Below are 21,365 nucleotides of genomic sequence, written 5' to 3'. Positions count from 1 at the left end.
AGAGCTGTCACCTTCCGACGGATAGCCATTCAGGGCCAGCACAGCCTGAAGAGGAAGGGGCTGCTTTCCACTGGCGTTTGGAGGCCAAGTTCAATCATGTGTGGCTGTTCTAGTTCTCTTTATCCCACGTCTTGATTCAATCCCAGCAGCCCCACACCACACCCAAGACTCGGACTTTTCATTGCCCTGCTCAGTTCAACCAGCTTCTTTCTCACTGACTACCCAGGGGTCATTCCCTCAGAAGGGGAAGTGGTTACTTTTCACTGACTCCCATTTTCTTTCCAAACATCTCAGACAGTCTCATTTATATAGGACTTGGGTGCTGGCCATGCCGTGTGGCTGAGGGACCAGGAATATGCTTGACCTTCCACCTCGTGGAGTTCCCTGGGGAAATGTACACGTAAGGGGAAATGACAGAAGAGTCAAATGATGGTCTTTACGGGCGCCTGGGTGGCTCAGTTGGTTGGACGACTGCCTTCGGCTCAGGTCATGATCCTGGAGTCCCAGGATCGAGTCGCACATCAGGCTCCCAGCTCCATGGGGAGTCTGCTTCTCCTTCTGACCTTCTCCTCGCTCATGTTCTCTCTCACTGTCTCTCTCTCAAATAAATTTAAAAAATCTTAAAAAAAAAAAATGATGGTCTTTACTAGTGAGCCCAGTGCCTGGGAAGATGGAGTCCCTCTGCAGAATTCTCCCACAAACTTCCCAAATCTGTGTTAATACCTTCCAGATTTTAACCACCAAACTCAGTAAGAGAAAACAGTTTAAAATAGCTGGTGAGGGGAATACCGGCAGCCCCAGAGCGGGGGACCTAGGGTTTCCTGAAGCAGAATGTTAGACCCGTGACACTAACCTAGAACCAGCCATGTCAGCCACGCTTCAGCCCAGAGGCTGGGGTGGAGGTAGAGGGAACAAGGAGGAAGGTGGGGTCCACTGGAAAGACAGAAAAAGGACACACCTCCTTTCATGGTGGGGGTCTACACAAGGTTATTCTCATGCGGTTTGTGGTTGCTTCAGCATTTACTGTGATGTCTAAGATTTTATTTGCATTAAAGGTTCTGTTTTCTGTCTCTAGCCCATTAGTGATTGTTTCCCAGCTCGGAAGCTCTACACGGGACTGTAGCCCTTTGCACCTTTGCTCCAGCCGAGATCCCCTTCAGCCTGGATGTTCCCCAGACCTGGCTGACCCTTCTTAGCGGCCTCATCTCTGCCCTGGGTCTGCTGAAAGTACCCCGAGCCAGTGAAGGCCATGGCTCCTGTGGGAAAAGGGCTAGACCACGAGGAGGCTGGGCTGCCTTCCCTACAGCGGTTTCCCCCCAGGAGCCTGGGTGCCGACTGCTTCATTCCGCTGGCTTTCAGGAGAGTGAGCTTCTGCGTGGCTGGTCCCGAAGCCTTTGGAGGAGGTTCTGGAGATCATGGATTTAGACCAAGCTAAAGTGTGCTCATTCTGGGACGGACGTACCTTGCAGACAAACAAGTTTTGGATGCTATATAGGCTATATAAAAAAATAAAATATTTTTATTTGTTTTTATTTAGAGAGAGAACGTGCAAGTGAGTGTGGACAGGGGAAAGGGCAGAGGGAGAGGGAGAGAGAATCCCAAGTAGACCCCGTGCTAAGCGTGGAGCCTGACTCAGGGCTTGATCTCATAACCCCGAGGTCCTGGCCTGAGCCGAAACCAAGAGTTAGTCGCTTAACTGACTGAGACACTCAGGCGCCCCGTTGGATGCTTTCTAATTCGCCACCGATTTCTTAGGGAAAACCTGGGAGGGCGCTGTTGATCGACTTCTAACCCTCCCATTTCTTTGATATAGACCAAAGATCAGCTCATTACCTCTGCCAGGAAAATTGCAACTTCTGGAGAAAACTTCGCCAGACTTATCCGCATCATTGCTAAGAACTGCATCGATCAAAGATGTTCGCAGGAGCTTTTGTGTGTGGTAGAGCAGATTCAGATGATGAGCAACCAGCTCCGCATCATCTCCAGGTAGGAAATGGTTTTGGGGGCCACGGCTGTGCTCTGCCTTCTCGAGAACCAGAAGAAGAGCTTAGGAAGGGGGGAGATTTTCTTTTGCTTTTTGAGTTTTTTTGTATACTTTTAAAAATGTTTCCTCCAAGAGTCTACATTTATGATGAAAATGTTAAACAGAAGTTGAAAATACAGAAAATTATTACAGAGGACCAAAAAATATATTTTAAGTCACGGTCATTTCTCCTTTTATCCCCCAAATAGTAATATACTTAAGAAAAAAAAAAGAAGAAGAAGAAGATTTAACATGCCAAGCTAGATCCTGAGGAGGTGTGAACATAAAGTAGCTATAAGGAATGTTTAAAAATCAGACACATCAGAACATCTGTTCCCCTGCACGGATCCCCCTCCGGTCACGGCACCGTGCACCTGCTCCAGTCGTCCCCCCTTGCTCACATGGCGTCAGAGTTCCTCCAGAAACAGAAATGACTCATCTCTACTTTGTAATCATGTTTACGTTTTGAGCATTCATTCTCTATTTGTTTTTATACCAATCATATCTAATAAAAAAACCGGTTGTCTAAAAATGCCTTAATTACAAAGTGAAAGCACTGTGGATGTCATCAGCCTAAGGAAAACTGTAGCAGTACAACACTTACGTTAAGATCTATTCATTAGGGCACGAGGGTGGCTCCGTCTGTTGAGCATCTGCCTTTGGCGCAGGTCATGATCCCAGGGCCCTGGGATCGAGCCTTGCGTCAGGCTCCCTGATCAGTGGGGAGTCTTTCTCCCTCTGCCTGCTCTGCCTGCTGCTCTCCCTGCTTGTGTTCTCTCTCTCTCTCTGACAAGTAAATAAATAAAATCTTAAAAAAAAAACAAAAAAAAAAAAAACCCCAAACATCCTAATGTAAGCATGGGACGTTTTCCTTCCAGCCCAAGTCTTCCAACACCCGCATTGGCATATTTGTCAGTACCAGACCCATACTCGTAATATTCTTATATTATGGGAAAGCTTGATAGTTAAAATTATTATCAGTCGCTAGGAAGCATAAAAATAACATAGCCAAGAACAGGGTATGCGAATTTTTTTAGACAATTCTTTAAAAATAAAACGTGGCTCCTGTTCTCTGGGAAATACTATTTCAGGTACACAGTCATTTCAAGGATAGCTACCCAACCCTTTGTACTTAGGGTACAGGAACTGCAGTTAATTTCAGCATTTCAGTTATGGGTACTGTTATAAGGGTACTTGGGATTTGTTTCTATCAGGTACGGTAAGATGTGGAAATGTGGAAAACACTGGCTTGGAGGAAGAAGGTCCCTAGAAACAAGAGGCATGGCACACCAGGCAGGGCCGCACAGGGAAGCACCATGGTTGGTCAGAAAGCAGCGGGAGCCAGGGAGAAACACGATGAAAGCCTGTACTGGGGTTTTCGTGGGAAGAAATAGGCAAGGCAGGGAAAGGAAGCAAACAGGTTTAAGACAGGTTAGATTGAGTATTTTCAAGGGGCCCCAGGAATGTAGAGATGATCTCTAATTGGTACCTGGCCCTGGGGTGATAAGGGGCTGCAGCCTCCAGGGAGAGAGTGCCAAAAAGGCAGTGTTTGGGGCATGGGCTGGTTTGCCTGTGTCCGGGTCAATGGTTTACTCTCTCTGGCCAGTGGCAAACCCTGGGAGGGGCGGTCATTCCAACGTCAGCAGGGCTCTAAGAGTCAATGCATCTGAAATACGGAAAGTCCACAGGCATGATGAATACAGATGTATTTATCAAGCTCCCAGTCTTCCAAAGCACGTAGGTCTCGAGATTTTACCAAAGTTAAATGAACGTCCATTTCACATCTGTATTTGCCTTTGTGGAAAGCCAGCTTGTCTAACTCAACCCAGTTACACGCAATTTAAACAAAAATCATCGAGGTGTAATGGAATTCGTGTGATCTTGGAGAACATTGAAGTCCTGAATGCAATCCAGTGCGAAATCTCTTGCTCTGCTCAGCATCTAGAGATGTTGCCACGCACTCTGCTGCTTTTCTTCCATTATTTTCTAGAAAAACACACTTGTTGAACTGTAGGTACTATACGGTTCATGCTTTTTAGTGTTAACATATAGATTTTATTGTAACACGTGAAATTTTGCCTTTGGGGTATTTTCTTCTCAGAGTCCCAATAAAAAGGCATCCCAGCTTTCCAGAAGAGGCTCCCAATGGTAGAACCTTCTGGTATGGGTGTATTTGAGATCGCTCCTCTTACCTGGTGTAACGTTGTCTGCTTCCCTCCCCTAAACGCTCCAGCGTGAAGGCCTCGCTGGCGAGAAGCAGGTCCTCTGAAGAGCTCCTGCTGGAAAACGCAGAGCAGCTCCTGCGGGCTGTCTCCAAGACCGTGAGAACCACGGAAGCTGCGAGTCTCCGGGTAGGTGCTGACCCCCAAAGCTGGCATTGGCAGAGACTGCACACGCACGGCACCGGGGCTTAGGCTCACCGGTTGAAGGGAATATTTATTAAAATGTAAACTGCAGGGACGCCTGGGTGGCTCAGTTGGTTGAGCAGCTGCCTTCGGCTCAGGTCATGATCCCAGCGTCCTGGGATCGAGTCCCACATGGGGCTCCTTGCTCAGCAGGGAGCCTGCTTCTCCCTCTGCCTCTGCCTGCCATTCTGTCTGCCTGTGCTCGCTCTCTCCTCCTCTCTCTCTGATAAATAAATAAAATCTTTAAAAAAAAAAAATGTAAACTGCACGTGCCCTTGTGATGAGCCTTGGAGATGGATGGAAGTGTTGGATCACTCTATTGCCCCTTGCAACTGAAATTTTTTAAAAAGTTGACTCCATGAAGCCACTGACCTAGAATTGTGGGCTGCTGCATGGAGGCTAACTAAATCGAAGGAGAATGTTCATGTTAAGTTGAAGGAAACCTAGTACCCGTTACGCACAAAGAGCACGTAGGATACGCACACCCAATGTAAAACATTTGAAAAATGTGCCTATTTTAGCTATAGGCTCCAGTCTCTTGGATATAAAGAATGCTGACAGAAAAGCTCAGGCCTGGCCCCTCGGGAAGCAGTGTCTGTCCCTCCCTGCTGGCTTGGCCATAGTCCCAGCCCCACAACAGCACCCCACAGCGCAGCCCTCGGGCTGCTTGAGTGCTGGAGAACTTGAGAGTGGGACTGGGTCCTGGCAGCGTGCGCCTGTGTCCCAGTTCCGCTTAGGCCATGGGCCCAAGACCCACGGATAATTCGCATAAAGCAAAATGAATAAAGCAAAATCCCAAAGGAGGCAGAATTTGGGATAGAGAGAGAAATCTTTAATTGGCTACGTTCTCAGAACCTTTGATGGTGACCAACATAGGATCCTTTGCTCTGTTGCACTTCTTTCCCGAGTGAGAGAACGAGTGGGCTCTAATTCAGAAGACCTCTTCAAACACAGTTCCTTGACCTTTAAAAAAAAATTTTTTTTTAAATTTTATTTAGTTACTTGACAGAGAGAGAGAGAGAGTGTGTGTGTGTGAGCACAAGCTGGGGGAGTAGCAGGCAGAGGGAGAGGGAGAAACAGGCTGCCCACTGAGCAGGGAGCCCGACATGGGGCTTGATCCCAGGACACTTGGGATCATGATCTGAGTCGAAGGCAGTCGCTTAACCAGCTGGGCCACCCGGGTGACCCAACCTTGATCTCTTTTAAATTAGGGCCAGTGGTGCCTGGCCTGGCTCAGTCGAAGAACATGTGACTTTTGATCTTGGGGCCATGAGTTTAAGCCCCATGTTGGGTGTAAAGTTTAATAAATAAATTAATTAATTAACTGGAAAAAAAAATTAGGGTTAGAATGTCAGAAAATCAGCTCCACCCTCTCTCAGCGGAGTCCCCTAACTAAGCCAGAGCTCCAGTGAGTGTGCACGGTGCCCCCTAGTACCCAAAGTTACCTCTCTCTCCTCCAGGGCTTGAGACCACCTTCCTCAGACCCAGAAGAATTGGAAGTTGCCGCCTTCTGCGTGCAGTGGAGAAGAAAACTGCTGAGGCACCGACTTCGAGAAATTTCAAAGCTGGACTGTGATGAGCTAGGCCTGTGGAAAACTGGTGCGTGAGGGCCCCTGTCGCTGGCAGCCCTGGCTCAGGAAGGCTTATCAAGGCTGAGAAGTATTCCCTGAGTCAGACCCTCTGTCGATGTGGACCTCAACCCTGAGATGGGCGCCCACAGTGGGGAGTGCCTTTTAGGCGGAATCAGCCTGTGGGGTCACAGGGTGACATGGTGGGTTGGGCAAGGGCCAGGTGACCGGGGCCGGGCTTTGCAGAGAGTTGCCCTGGCTGCGTTCCTGGTTCAGGGGGACTGTCCCTGGGCCTTTCATGAGGCCGATCGCCTCCTGGGCAGAATGCTGTTTCTGGGCTTAGAGGGAACATCAAGTATAGACTGTGGAAAGAGGGGGAAAACATCCAGGCCGCATCAGCTTGAGCCCTTATTAAGGCATTGCAGAGTGAGAAGAGTCCCAGTTATATGGAAGTGGGGTACGGGAAGATACATAGGCTAGACTGGGGAGGTCGGTCGAGTTCAAGGTACGGGAAAGCTGAGGTGGTCTTAGCCTGGGATGGGGTCCCTACAAGGGCTGCTGGCGTTGTTGTGTGAAGATCAGTTAGCATTCTCTAGGATTTTTTTTTTTTTACAGTTTATTTATTTATTTATTTGACAGAGAGAGATCACAAGTAGGCAGAGAGGCAGGCGGCAGGGTGGCGGGGGGCCCAATGCGGGGCTGGATCCCAGAACCCTGGGATCATGACCCAAGCTGAAGGCAGAGGCTTGACCCACTGAGCCACCCAGGTGCCCCACATTCTCTAGGATATTTATAAACCTGGGATCCCGTAGTAACATTCTTTCTTTCCCCTCTGGCTTCTTTCCTTCAGCATGATGACTGTGATGTAACTCTTTCCAGCTCCCAAGGGCTCTTTGCAGCACGTAGGTCATAAGATTTCCTCTGATGTTTTCTTCTGAAAGATTGATGTAGAGATTTCTCCATTTTATGTGCGTTTTTAAATAACCAATTTTTAGTTTTATTGACTTTCTCTCTTAGATTTATGTTTTCTACTTCATGGATTCCTTCTGTTTACTATTTCTTTTCTTATCATGACTTTGGGCTTAACCTGTTCTCCTTTTCAAGTTTCTGAATGGGGAAGGGGGGATTGTGGTTCTGTAGTGTTCTTTTCTTTTTTGAAGATTTTATTTATTTGAGAGAGAGAGAGAGAGCACGAGCTGAGGGAGGGGCAGTAGGAGAGGGATAAGCAGATTGCCTGCTGGCGCGGAGCCTGAGCCTGATGCGGGGCTCTATCCCACGGCCCTGAGATCATGACCTGAGCAGAAATCAAGAGTTGGACTCCTAACTGACTGCCCCACCCAGGCGCCTCTGTTCCTTTCTAACATAAGCTTTTAGTGCTCTAATTTCTAAGCATGACTTTAGGATTGTCCTCCAACTTTTATTGTTTTCTTTCTCATTATGCATTCTAATTTCCCTTTTGAATTCTTTGTGGACCCACGAATTATTTGCAATTGTGTTGTTTAGTTTCAGAGTATTTGACGGGGGGTAGGATTCCAATATTTTTGTTTTGACTTCTGATTTGATTCCTTCGTGGTCAGAAAACATTCTTTCTTTATTTTTTTAAAAGATTTTTTCATTTATTTATTGGTCAGACAGAGATCACAAGTGGGCAGAGAGGCAGGCAGAGAGAGAGGAGGAAGCAGGCTCCCTGCTGAGCAGAGAGCCAGATGCAGGGCTCCATCCCAGGACCCTGGGACCATGACCTGAGCCAAAGACGGAGGATTTAACCCACTGAGCCACCCAGGCGCCCCGGTCAGAAACATTCTTTGTGTTATTCGAATCCTTTTAAGTTTTTTTAAACTTTGTTTTGTGGCCTGGCTTAGAGTCTGTCTTGATAAACGTTCCATGTGTTCTAGGTAAGAATGTCCTCCCTGATGTTCCCTCTACTTTTTCCATCGATTTTGGGAGGGGGTTGTTGAAACTGGCAACTAGGAGTGTGAATTTGCCTGTTGGATTTGTTTCTTAGGGACAACTGTTCTGTGCTGCCTGGGGTCCAAGGCTGAGGCTACTGGTTTTGTACGTTTTCATCCGGTGGTTTTGTGCCTCCGGATGGGGTGTGTGTGCACGGACTTGGTCTCTGATACTCCATCTCGGCCAGCAGAAGTACTCACTTCTCTTTCTGAACTACCTTTTCTCTGGCTCATGTTCACGTCTCTTTTTTTTTCAGAAACATTCCCTGGATGTTCTCCTGCTATTCAGAACCAAGTTCCTTTAAATAATAGTCTCCCTCCTGTTTTGTTTCTGTACTATCCACTAATTCTTCAAAAATCTGGCTTCGTTTTTCATTGTTTTTCCGATGTGCCAGATGCAGTGGGCTCTTCGCAGAACTCAGTCTCCCGGAGTTGTTGACTTCACACTCTCTCCTCCGTGGGCCTCCTCTCTGTAGTTTTCCCCTTGGTTGGCGGGGCCTTTTTATGACTTTTGTCCCACCCCATCTCCCCCTATTCTCTACCCCGCACTGTTGCCATTTTATTTTATTTTATTATTTTAAGTAGCAGTGTGGAGCTCCATACAGGGCTTGAACTCATAACCCTGAGATCAAGGCCTGAGCTGAGATCAAGAGTCCGAGGTTCAGCGCTCCTGACACCAGGCCACTCCAGGCTCCCCCTTGTTGCCATTTCACCTCTCTGATTTGCAGCGTCAAATCTCTTTCTGAGGACAGGGGACAGAGCAAGAATGAGGAGTCAGCCTGCAGCCCGCCCTTTAGTCCCCGCTGAAGCAGCAGCAGCCCTGGGAGGCCAGGCTTGTCTCCTCAGGGAGACCCCTTCAGGGTCACAGTGAGGAGGCAGAGGGCCCTTCTCCGGGGGGCTCCAGACACTCGGGAGGGGTGGCTTTTGGAAAGGCGTGTGAGGGAGTTACCAACTTGGGGGTGGGGTGAAGCCGGGGTGAATCTTGCCGCAGGCTGGGATCTGTCTGGTGTGGGTCTAATCAGTTCACCCCTAAGACCAAGCCCAGAGCCCAGAGCCTTCCGTGTTGCGGAAGACGGGGGTGGGGATGGATTCGGTACTCGCTCCGTGAGCCGTTACTCGGCATGGCCTCCAGATGGCGGGCAGACTCAGCTGTCCGGCCCTGAAGGGGTTGAAACAAGTGCAGGCCAAGTTCCTCTCAGGAAGAGAAGGAGGCTGGCCGCTGTGTCCTTCCCCCAGCACCCTTGGGCGCAGCAGCCCTGAGAGATGGCGCTCAGAGCCCTGGAACTCCATGTTTACTGCGCCTCAGGCTCCTCCGTTCCGCTGTGAACTCCAGGCCCATCTGCCCCAGTCTGACTCCCCAGGGCCCCACTGCTGAGCCTGACAGACAAGGCGCTTCCTATTTGCATGAATACATAAAGCATGTGTAGTTCTTTACAACGAGCTAAAATATCTTCCTGTTCAACAGGCTATGCACAAAGCACAGAAAGCTGTGCAGATAGACGCACCATTTTTCTTGCTGATGCAGATATATAATTAACCCTAGTGAAGATCCAGGTTTATAGAATAAGCCCAGTTTCCTCCCTTCCAGGATATTTCTTGGTTTTCAATTCTGGATTGGAAGCAGGGCCCCATGTTGACCTCTAAGTACTCTCATTTCTTAAGAACTCACTCTAGCGTCATCAGAGCACCCATCTTCCTTCCACACTGTGTGTGCGCATACATACATTTATGGATGTGCTTATACGTATGTGTAAAATAGATACTTGTATAATTATTCATTATAAACATGAAAATATTTGATAACTTTGCTTTCAAAATTAAACATTTCACTTTTACAGTTGCTTATAGCATTTTGAAACTGAAATTCTTTTTCAAGTCTCAAACATTTCTGTAGACTTGTGAAAAGGCTGTGTGACCTGGGAGTGTGCCACCTATATGGATAAAGGCCTCTGATTTGGAATCCTGATCTGTTTCGTTCCCAGCGATTACTGACGGAGCTCCTCCTGGGGAACAGAGCCTGTGTCATCCCTTGTCCCAGGGAGATAGAGGCAAATAGAAAAAGAGCTCACGGTGCAACAGAGGACAAACTTCCAGCTCATTCACGGAGAGGACAATTCATCCTCTGCTGACCCAGCGTTGTGACAGCAAGAGGAAGGAAGTCATCAGGAAAAGAGCCTGGACTGCCAAGCCACCGAGTTTGGACTTTTTGGTGCAGATGAGGGAAATCCTGGAGGGTTTTTAAGGCAGTGAGTGGCAACGTGATAGCTAAATTTTACAATGAGAAGGTTGCCATTGTGGGGGGAGGGATTTAGATGAGGGCTCTCACAGGCGTTCCTGTTCCTTTGAGGTGATGTGCATGTTGGATCCAGCATGCCACCCCAACTTCAGCCAGAATGTCTCCACTTGTATTCATTTTGCAGACTGGGTTTCCATTACATTTTTCTCTGGGGAAATGTAGGCTAGAAAAGCCGTCCATCCTACCCATCTCTGTAACCCAACACCTAATAGCATATGCTACGTGTTCAAACAGTCTTTCTTCAATGACTGATGGATCCCGATTTTGTCGATGAGGAAAGTGAAGCTCAGGGAAGTCCTCACTTGCCCAGGGTTCGACGCTCAGGGTAGTGTGTGCCAGGACCAGACGGCCAGCTCTCAAAAAAGACCTTTCCATGGAGTTGCTCAATAACTAAATCCGGGAATCTGCTAGGCCTCCTTATTCGAGATAATGTTTCCTTGACCATCGAATGTTCTAGAATAGAAGCTAGAAAACCTCTTTTGATGAGGCTTCCAGACCTTTGAGGGATGCAAGATCAGTGAGTTCTTTGTTGCTCCTGATCTGGAAGGGAAGGGCAAACCCCATTCCTTCCTCTGCAATGAGATTTGTTCTACTCTGGTCCCGAAGAGCTCCTGCTCTGCTCTAAGCAGACCATTTGCCAGCAACCTCTTGGAGGTTTATTTTCCTTTAGCTGAAAATTAATGTAAGCTAACGTACAAGCTGCTTGCATATCAGAATGAAGGCAGCATCAGGAAATAGGACTTTAGATATTATTAATCTGTGTGGCTAAGTGAAGCATAATCTTTGTGTACTAACGGTATGTTGAAGGACTGCCATCCCGTTTTTAGGAAGGCCTGCAATAGGCCCCATTTCTAGGTTCTTATATGAGTACATGCTCCCCTGTATTCTGTATCTTTTATTATTTTTTAAAGATTTTATTTGAGAGAGAGAGAGAGAGAGAGAAAGAGCACAAGTGGGAGGGGAGAGGGAGAGGGAGAAGCAGACTCCCTACTAAGCAGGTAGCCTGATGCGGGGCTCAATCCCAGGACCTCAGGATCCTGACATGAGCTGAAGGCATATGCTTAACCAACTGAGCCACCCAGGTTCCCTGAGATTTATTTTAGAGAGCGAGAGACAGCAAGAGCATGCATGAGCTGGAGGGGAGGGGGGATTCTCAAGCAGACTCCTGGCTGAGCACAGAGCTGACATGGGGTTTGATCTCAGGACCCTGAGATCATGACCTGAGCCAAAGTCAAGAATCAAACGCTCATTCAGCTGAGCCACCCAGGTGCCCCTGTATTCTGTCTTTAAATGATAAAGATTTGTTAAAGAAAAGCAACACAGTGCCAGACAGATATTATCAGAAACATTTTTATTTAAAGTCAGACGATAGAAAGGTGTCACAGAAAAAAATTACAGAAACTTGCAACAACAGAACATAACTTGGAAAGTTATTAGTAAATGAGAAGAAATAATATTCCTGATTTTACCAAATGATTTCTTAGTTCTTAAGTAGAATAATTTATCAATTCAGCAAAATATACCCTGCTGGTATCTTTTGAACAGGGAGGAGATTGACAGTTCAGTTAATTTACTAAATTGGTATCTACTAAAACCTTGCAAAGTGAAACAGTCAAGGCAGCATTTCCCCAACATTTGAGATACAACTTGGGGAATTGAAATAATACCACTAAAAATTTTTGCTTTAAAATCCCACCTCATTCTCAATAGGTTTAACCTGCATTTTAGCCCACAGATGGTGCTTGTGGGTCTGACAGAAAATGGATGGTCCTAAGCCTGGACATAGAACATCCTCCCCCTGCCCCCTGGCACACACTGCATCCTAGGACACAAGTGCCACCCATGCCTTTGCCAAGTGCAGGCATAGAAGCCCTGGACTAAAACCAAAATTATCTGGGCCCTGGAAACCTGGATCTATGCTGAGCCCTTTCTGAATACTGGGTGGGGGAGCAGGGGATTTAGGGTCAGGAATGTAAAAACCTTTTTAAAACTTTGGCAAGTAAGTATACAAATGACTACTACTTGATTGTCACTTTTATAAGGAAATATCATTCCACCTCTTGAAAAGATATTCTCCTCTCTTATTTGACTTCCTCTCAAACAACTGGAGGGCAAACGTCTGTAAAACAGAGGTGGACAAAAACCTCTTGTAATAATGATTAGTTTATAATTTTTCACTTTCTCTATTTAAAAAGCATATAAAATGTATAGTCTATCACTGACAACTAACACTAAAATATTGCTCAAAATGGAGGTTTGGGAACATGGCTAGATTTTTTTATTTGGGTCTCTATATATTTAATTCTTTTACAATAAACTATGTATTAGACCTCTGACAAAATAATAATAGCTAATGCAAATTCTACTGCTCCTCTTAACCTTAATACCCTCACAGAGGTATTAAAATCAGTAATGAACCAGGAAGTATGGGGCCTGGTAATTCACAGAGCTAATATTTTTCTAAAATGCTCTAGTTAGCTATATATTAACTCTTTCCTAACAAATTCAAAGTCTTAAAAACAAGAGATTCAAGGATAAACAAGACTATAAAATACTAGTCTAAGAACTCACAATCTTGTTTGAAGAAATAGATTTTTCTCTGTGCCCACAATGATTTTGCCCACTGTAACATGTGACAGTTCTATTCCAAAGGCAAACGAATGGTATTAAGGAACACACAAGACCCAATGTAGAGTCCAAGTCATGACTTTAAAGGGTAAATTACCATTCAAGGTGTTGGGATTTAAAAAAAAATTAAATGCTATTGGAAATTCACTAGGGTAGGCATAACTTCATAATTGTGGCTGATATTTTGAGAATGGGAAGAGAGAAATTAGATAAATATATTTTAAAATAAAAATATGGCTCTGATTATGCAGTTCTTTCTGGCTGCAGAAAGAATCCTTCATAGATCTACAGGAAGAAATTACCAATCAATTCAAACTTCCACCATGAAGGAGTAAAGTTACCTTGTAAGTCTGGAGAATTCTTAGAGTTATGAATTATTGTAGAAACTTTTAACTCCTAATTAAAGCTGCCATAACCCTACCTTCGCATTGTTTGGTTGGGAGAGGGGAGGGGAGACAAAGAGAGAGAGAGAGAGAGAAGGTAGGTTCCTGTGTCTACTGCAAGAGGTATACTTTATGAATTGTACTCTTGGATACAATCATGGAATGGCTGTGCCACATCAAAATCTAAACTTGGATGGATGTCGGGAAGCAGTTAACAAGCAATTAATAAAGCACCCACCCTGTGCCTAGAACCAGGCTTGTTGCTGTGGGGAAGCAGCAGAGCAAGGAGGCACATACTGCCCTGCCTCCAAAAGCATAAAATACCATTTAAAATGTGCTTTTTATTTCTTATTTAAAAATTAGAAATTCTAAATATTATGTTGATATTAACCTAAAGTCCCTTCTCAGGTCTGCATCCTTTCCAAGGAAAGCAGGTTAATTTGGGCTCTGCTACAGCTAGCAGATACTGCTGATAAAGAACATACTCAAAAACAAAACCCCAGCAACTTGGTGATCAGTAGCTACTGAGACTGGTTCTATAAATCACATTAAACTCCTTGGAGGAAAGGCATTACCTAAATGCCAAATCTCAACACAGATGTGAGGAAAACAGCTTTAAACCGTCAAGCCCTGTTCGGTTACATTTTGTTAAAGCTTACATTTCCTAACTAAGCCTTATTTAAACTAATTATTTACTAGTGACTTACATACTCTACTAGATTTAATTTTGACCATAAATATGATCAAGAGCTGCCAACCTACTTCTGAAAAGACAATTTACAACTCTTCATTTTAGATATCCACAAAAGCCCAGTTCCTGAAGTTTGCAGGGGCCCTATCAATGGACCACTTGCCTGCAGACCACGCCCAAGTCTGCGTCTTCCGCACAGACCACCTCTCTGAGATGTAGCCCTCAAGCCCAGAAGGGTAAACTCAGGAAGAGCATCTCTACCTTGACTTTGTGTTGTGCAATTGGGAAGATTTTGACAAGACCTCACATCTAGGTCCCTAGGAACTTTCAGACTTTAAGTTGCCATGAACCAAAGGAAAACAATACCTTTATCAAAACAAATAGTCACTCCAAAAGATCTCCATGTCATGTGCTAGCAGAAATGTACACTAAGAAGTGGGAGTAAACATCTCTAATGTTTCTAAGAGCTAATGGCTTTTATAATGAATACACTGGCCACTCTGCCTATACGATACATGCTATAATTGAAGCAAATACACCATGCAATATGGACTGTCATAGCATTTTTAACCCTCCATCAATATCCAACTTGAATAAAATGGGCAGTCAGATCTTGCACAGACACTACAAGTCCATACAGCTATAAATTACGAAAGTCCTATGTCTTACTAACAACACACAAAATGTTAAAGGGAATTGCTAACTTGATGGGTTCGTATTCTCTAAAACAACTTCTCACGCAATCCTATTGTGTCTTCAATATATATCATCTGAAACAACATAAAATTGGTAAACCACACAAATCATGTTATTTGGAATTTGTACAGCTTAATGCACCCTAGTGGAAGTGTAATGTTTATGTCCATAAAAGTTATAAACCAATTTTACATTTAAAAACACTTTTATAATTCATTCACTCCTTACAGCAAGTCTGTGAGCAGTCAAAATTATACCCATTTCACAGATAAGGAACTGGACATTGAGAAAAAACACCTACAAATCACTTCAGAACAAGAATATGAATTTATTATGTTTAGGCCACCAGCCCTCCTGAGTTCTCCTCTTTTCCTCTATTTCTTCCAATTAATTGAGTGAAGTGGCTTATATGTACACTTATACAGGATTTCTTTACTAATCAACTGTTCTTCCACTCTAAAAATAAGCAGGACAAGCAAGGAAAACTAGTCCTTATGGTAGGGTAAAAGACACACAGAAACTGAAGCAAACATCATCCCATCATTAGGCTACTTCAGTTGCAACCTAATTCCGGGGTTTGGCACACGCAGCTGGGTAACACCGGGGTCCCTACAGAAGCAGACATAATTGCTGAAGCAGAATTTGAAATCACTCCAGTATTTGGTTTACTTTTAGGTTCAGAATGAGGTCCTAACTGGGAAAGCTCCAGAGACAGGAGTTTGGAGCAAAAACTAAATATAAAATGTGGGAAAGTAGTTGCCCAAACTAAATTGTGGTCACCTGGGTATCCAATTTAACACACTGATATATCCCACTCTACTTGACAGCACAGTAAACAGGTATAAACCTTATGTCATAAATCAGTATGAATAGTTAAGTTACACCTCAATCAATGAATCTCATCAAGACTCTTCTAGAGCACAAGTTATTTCTGTTACCTGTAAATGTTTGGCTTATAAAAACAGGGACACAAAGTATTTTCCAGTGTGCTAGTGTGAATCAACTTACATGGATTCTAACAAATACCGATTCATCTTAAAGAAGACCTCATTCATCAGGAAAAAGGGCTACTTATTAAATTTTGGTGAGAAAAAGAAAAAAAGAAGATTAAAATAATCGAAACTGACAGGATACAATAGATTACCTCCTAAGCTAAAGTTATCTCAATTAAAAAAGACCACAAATTAAAATCATTATTTTAAACATAAATAATACATTTTCATATAAAATATATTGTTAAATTTGAAACCATGCCCACACTTTCTTATAAAATAGCCTCTAAGACACTAGCTGACATAATAGAGACTCAAGAATATTGAACAAATGGACATGATAATTTGCATTCATTTTTAAACCTTATTTTTTAATAATCTTTCAACATCTCTCTTAAGTAAAAAAGGATCTTCTGTTAAGGATTTGGATTCTATTTGGATCTTTAACAAGCCAAATTATCTTTTTGTATGATATTTAAAATATGAACATTATTACTTAATGTAATTATAAAATATATGGGGGAATTAAAGATTCGCTAAAAAATTTCAATTTAATTACTATAATTCAGCAATTTTACTGATTTTTTTCCTGATAAATATTATATATTTGTATGCATAGAAGTGTATGTGTGTATATACACACACACAACTTTTTTCTGTCAGTTTTACCATTTATTTACTTTTCAATTAACAATAAAAGTTCATGTGGACAGTAAATCAGAAAATACTTTCTATGGTCGCTTTAAAGTACATTTTTTAAACCCAAAAATGTTATCCAGAGCCATTTTAGGCAACAATGTAACCAAAGTATAAAGTATAAATTCGCATCCCCTTGAACAACTGTCCTTCCACTTAGAACACAATGAACTCCTTAGTTCATTGTGAGCAGAGTTCCTGTTCACTTAGCTGCAACATCATTTAAGTATGGAATCAAAGCAAAAAAAAAAAAAAAGGGGGAATAGAAAAATATGTATTAATATTAAATCATATGCTAGCTGAATGTTAGGTTCCCACAGAAATATTTTGCCGTAAATTTCTAAAATCACTTCTCAAGCATAGCTATTTTCATCCAAGGACCAATTTCCTTTACTTCCATTATCTTTTATAGTGAAATGCTCCATCTCAACTTACTTATCGGAGCCATTACCAGCAAACATGGTCACACACATCTAGTTCAAGATATGAATATGAGTGTAATACTTACTTTCCGTTATAAATCTGTATAAAACAAATAGGGCTGCCATTACTTATATACTGCAAAAAAGACACAAGAATGAATACAAATTATTTTTCATAAAAATGAAATTTCTAATCAATTTAAGAAATTTCCAACTATGAGGACATTAAATACTTAAAATACCAGGCAGTCTCTTCTGTTACAGAATGCCAGTCAGGAGATATCTGAAAGAGATTCTTTATTGGTAGCCATATACAGTTGATTATACCATCTCTGTGTTTTCTTGCTATTTAAAATATAGAACCTGGACATTTAAAACATTACCAATGCAATAATCACTACAGACTGTCACTGGATCTTTTAAAAGTTTGTTAAAAATTACCAAAGTCATGATGAATACAATTATTGCAGCTATATCATTTGAAAACGTAATATAAATTATGCTGCTAACGACAAAAACATTGAGACACATAAACATCACAATGTAACACAGCAAGAACTCATAACTATTTAATATGAAAATTAAATTTAAAAAGTTATGTTAGAGAACTTGGGGAATATTTCATTTTAGCAAAAACAATCTATGTATCTCCAACTTCTATGATACAGTATGCAGTAAAATACTTTTAAAAGATATGACATTCAAATGCTTCATTTACACAATATTGCCAATACTAATAAAAGTGATGCCCTTAAACACAAACTGCTCTGCTGATTGTAATTTTAAAAATGTTTTCTTTACTTCATTTTACATTTTAGTTAGCAGTTAGCATTACATATTAATCAGTTCTGTTGACAAACAGAGAAGATCCTAGTCAAAATACTGTTGCTCAAAAGTAATGTACATCATATTGCTTGAAACTAACAACCATATAAAAGTGGTAATCATTTATCTAAACATTGATTATGAAAGACGACTGGCATATATTTGGGCAGAGTGTCAAGTTCATGATGGGTTATTTACGATAAAAGTACTTTTACCGAAGCTAACATGATATATAGGTTTCTATGTCAATTACTACAGTCTCTTAAAGTTATAAAAATATTATATAAAATACCACAGGCTTTAGAGGATATAACTTCATGTGGTTCTGATACTAGCAGCTGAAAAGTATTTATAATTTAAAAATAAATAAACTATAGAGGTAAACCAGTTACAAAACAGCAGAGGACTGCAATAGTCACAGAGTGAAAAGAATTGCTTAATTACACTATAGCTAACAAAATGGTGAAGCAGTCGGATCAAAAGTTTTAAAAACCTCTTTCAGAGATTTGTCATCTGGTTCTCTACTGGGATCACTTTCCGGGGTGGGACTCGTATGCCCTGGCTGCCTGGACTGCCTTGGATCGCTGTACTGCGGTCTAATTAAGCCTGTTAATGCCTGAATAGGAAGACTGTGCACTGCTGGGACCTGAACTGTACCAGGACTCTTGAGGGTGTCTGCCTGTGGGTCAGCCGGCCCATCCACGGCGACTTCCACATTTGCACTGGTTTTCTGTGGCAGGACTGCTTCTCCAGGAGAAGGCTCATTTTTGTCACTACTTTTTAAACCACCACTTTTTTTCGGGTTCTCTGTATTTTCTGCTGCTAGCTCTGACGCAGATGATGAAGCATGCTCCCTAGGGTCATACAAACTAATGCCACTAAGAACTGAACTTGGGGTTCCCAGGGGAAGGCCAGCTGAAGAGGAGAGTTTAGGGGCATATGGAGGCAAGGCCCCCGGCCCGGAACTGCTAGTCACGGCCCCTGAGGGCTGCGACGAAGCAAGGTTAGATCTGGCTAAGTGAGGGGTGCCCTTTAATGTATGTGAGTCCTTCATAACCGCTGGGTGAGACTCTGTACTGTGCAGTCTATGAAGTCTAGGATCAAAATTTTTTTGCAGCCTAGGATCTCCTAATTTACTTCCTGAACTATGTAAGTCTCCAAATTGTTCTAGGTAGCCTTCTCTGTTTGCGGTGTTCACTTTGGCTTTGGCTGCTGATTTTGAATCAGTGGGCACTGTATTCTGATGAAGATCGCTTTTTGTATTCCACAACCTACTGAGCCTCTGGTCAGCTATAAGAGGGGGCAGAGGTAAATTGATTGAAGATACTGGGTCAGGTTTAGGTAAAGGGACTGGAAGTAAGTCTTCTGGAGCCCACACGATGTGTTTTGCAAAATTGGGTTTGGTTAGGATAATATCCATTTTAATGTGACTGAACTGCCTCAGCTGTGACCTCGGATCCTGGAGCATTATGCCAGGGGAAGAATCCAAAGGTATTAAGAAAGCTTTTTCTCTCAATTCTCTTTCTGTATCTTCATCATCATCATCTCCTCTTTTGTGTTTGACAGAGCTGGGATTTGCATGATGCGAATCAAATTTTGTTCCACCAACAGACGATCCTATGTGACCACTTCCATTCCCCCTCAATTTCCTGGGATCCCATGCTAGTCTAAGATCCAGTGGGGCAGACTCAGAGGATTTTCTCACGTCTTGCCTTGGGATAGTCCTAAGTCTAGGGTCAACAACTTGGTTTCCTTTGCTTTTCTCTTTAGCGAGTCTTGGGTCAGTAGGAGTGCTGAGGTCTGTGGAAGGCTGTTGCTGATTCCTTAAAGTTTCTGTTTGTTTCTGTAATGTTTTCAGTATTGACTTCACACTGCTTCCTTCTTCCTCTTCACTACTGGAATACCAGTTAACAGTATCATCTAAATGCAGATAAAAACTTATTGTAAAGAATGAAGCATTCATATTTTACCTTAATTAAGATAATCGAAAAACATGCAATATTTCTAGAAAAAGTGTAGTCTAACTTCAAGAAAATGCATCAGAGAAATGCCAGAGTTTCAACACTGGAATAAAATTAGATGCGGAATGACCATAATCAATTCAGTCATCATACTCTATAGAGAAAGAGGTGTGATATTAGAATACGTGTAGCGTCCTTCTGGTCAGGGAGAAGTCAGGACCTTTTATTCGGATTGGCCAAAAGGGAACTTAAGAGTATGTGTGGCATGATAGAGTTGGGGAAGGAGGGAAAATACTCTTGGGAAAGAATACTAAAATGTTTTGGATCTCTTTAATTTAAGTAATACTTAAGCTTCATAGCTCTGGATTTATTGAGATAACAAGGATGCAATGTTTTTTAAAAATCTGGAAAGAAAACAAAACAATGAAGTACTGATTAAGGGAGCATTGGGAAACAAGCAAATGAGAGATGAGGTAGAGATTTTTCATCTATAGCTTATTATATTTCTAGATGTTTGACATATGTGAATATATTAGCTATTTAAACATTTTAAAGTAAAAATAACAAAACTAACAACCTGAAATTTATATACTTTAACTTTATGGGAACACTTTGGGCCGTATTCCTAAAGGTTTATATTTAACCCTAGTGTGTTAGACACCCTGTTAAGAAGCTTAACTGTCAGAGGTATTCTTTCTAGTAGTACAGCAGGGATTATGAACTGATGCTACAGGAGACAGTCCTTCCTTTCCATTAAAACATACACATGTTAAAAAAAAACATACATATGTTGACTCTGACTTGGTAACATACACACACACACACACACACACACACACACACACACACACACACGTGTCCTAGAATGTCATGGATTAATAGAATATTGGGCATATTCTCATTTAACTCATCTCACTGCTCACTAGCACGTTTCTACTACACATAATTTCAGTGTTACACATATAGTTTGAACAGAGTTACAAAACAGGCATTGATATTTAGGGTGGAATTATGGCTTAAAATCATACAGACTATATACCACAGTGGAAAAAAGTTTTGGCTTGTTTTTAAAGTTTTCTTTTTAAGGAATCTCTCCATCCAAAGTGGGACTTGAACTCACAACCCCAAGCATCAAGAGTCTTACGCTCCACTGACTCAGGCAGCCAGGTACCCCAACCCAATGGAAAAAAGTTGCACTCATATTTCAATGTCAGTGTCAGAAAAAACTACATCTAGACACTAGATCTCTTTTCTTCCTCTCTTTGATCTTAGGAAGACCAAAGCTGAACTAGTGATTCACTTTAACCTGCTGCCATTATTTTAAATATTTCTGCATAGCAATTCATTTCTCACAGAATTTGTTACTTGATCCAAATATGTAAGATGATCCAAATCTGACCTACAAAAGGAAGATGCTATTTTAGTTTGCCTTTCTTATCAATATATTTCCTAAGCCATCTTCAATCATTTCTGGAATGAGAAGGAAAGCAGATCAATGGGTAGGCCAATGAAAAGGAGATATTAGATAAGAAATGACAGTTAACAGCTTTTTCATCTTTTTATCAAAGGAGAGATTAAAATTATAAGGGCATTACAATTTATAAAAATGAACATGAACACACACACAAAAATCTAGCTGTTCACTACTAGGTATTTACCCAAAGATACAAATGTAGTGATCCAAAGGGGCACCTGCACCCCAATGTTTATAGCAGCATGTCCACAATAGCCAAGCTGTGGAAAGGGCCCAGATGTCCATTGACAGATGAAGGATAAAGAGGAAATGGCATGCGCACACACACACACACCATGGACTATTAGCCATCAAAA

At 42.5% G+C, this 21,365-nt stretch overlaps 2 protein-coding genes across 3 annotated transcripts in view; one reads left to right on the top strand and one right to left on the bottom strand.

Annotated features, from left to right (window-relative positions):
• Positions 1–6,052, top strand: part of LOC309870854 (uncharacterized protein) — a 28,595-nt gene extending 22,543 nt beyond the window's left edge. The window contains exons 6-8 of the mRNA XM_082743414.1: positions 1,814–1,986; positions 4,257–4,374; positions 5,889–6,052. Of these exons, the coding sequence (XP_082599540.1) occupies positions 1,814–1,986; positions 4,257–4,374; positions 5,889–6,035 (438 nt within the window). The 3' untranslated portion in view covers positions 6,036–6,052. The remainder of the gene's footprint in view (positions 1–1,813; positions 1,987–4,256; positions 4,375–5,888) is intronic.
• Positions 6,053–17,030: 10,978 nt separating this feature from the next.
• ZC3H6 (zinc finger CCCH-type containing 6) overlaps positions 17,031–21,365 on the bottom strand; it is a 53,999-nt gene continuing 49,664 nt past the window's right edge. For both annotated transcript variants that reach the window (XM_082746576.1, XM_082746577.1), the window contains exon 12: positions 17,031–19,494. In XM_082746576.1, the coding sequence (XP_082602702.1) occupies positions 18,026–19,494 (1,469 nt within the window). In that variant the 3' untranslated portion in view covers positions 17,031–18,025. The remainder of the gene's footprint in view (positions 19,495–21,365) is intronic.

Source organism: Mustela nivalis, assembly GCF_964662115.1.
Source record: "Mustela nivalis genome assembly, chromosome: 8".
NCBI classification, from domain to species: domain Eukaryota; kingdom Metazoa; phylum Chordata; class Mammalia; order Carnivora; family Mustelidae; genus Mustela; species Mustela nivalis.
This window is presented reverse-complemented; position numbering and strand designations above follow the sequence as displayed.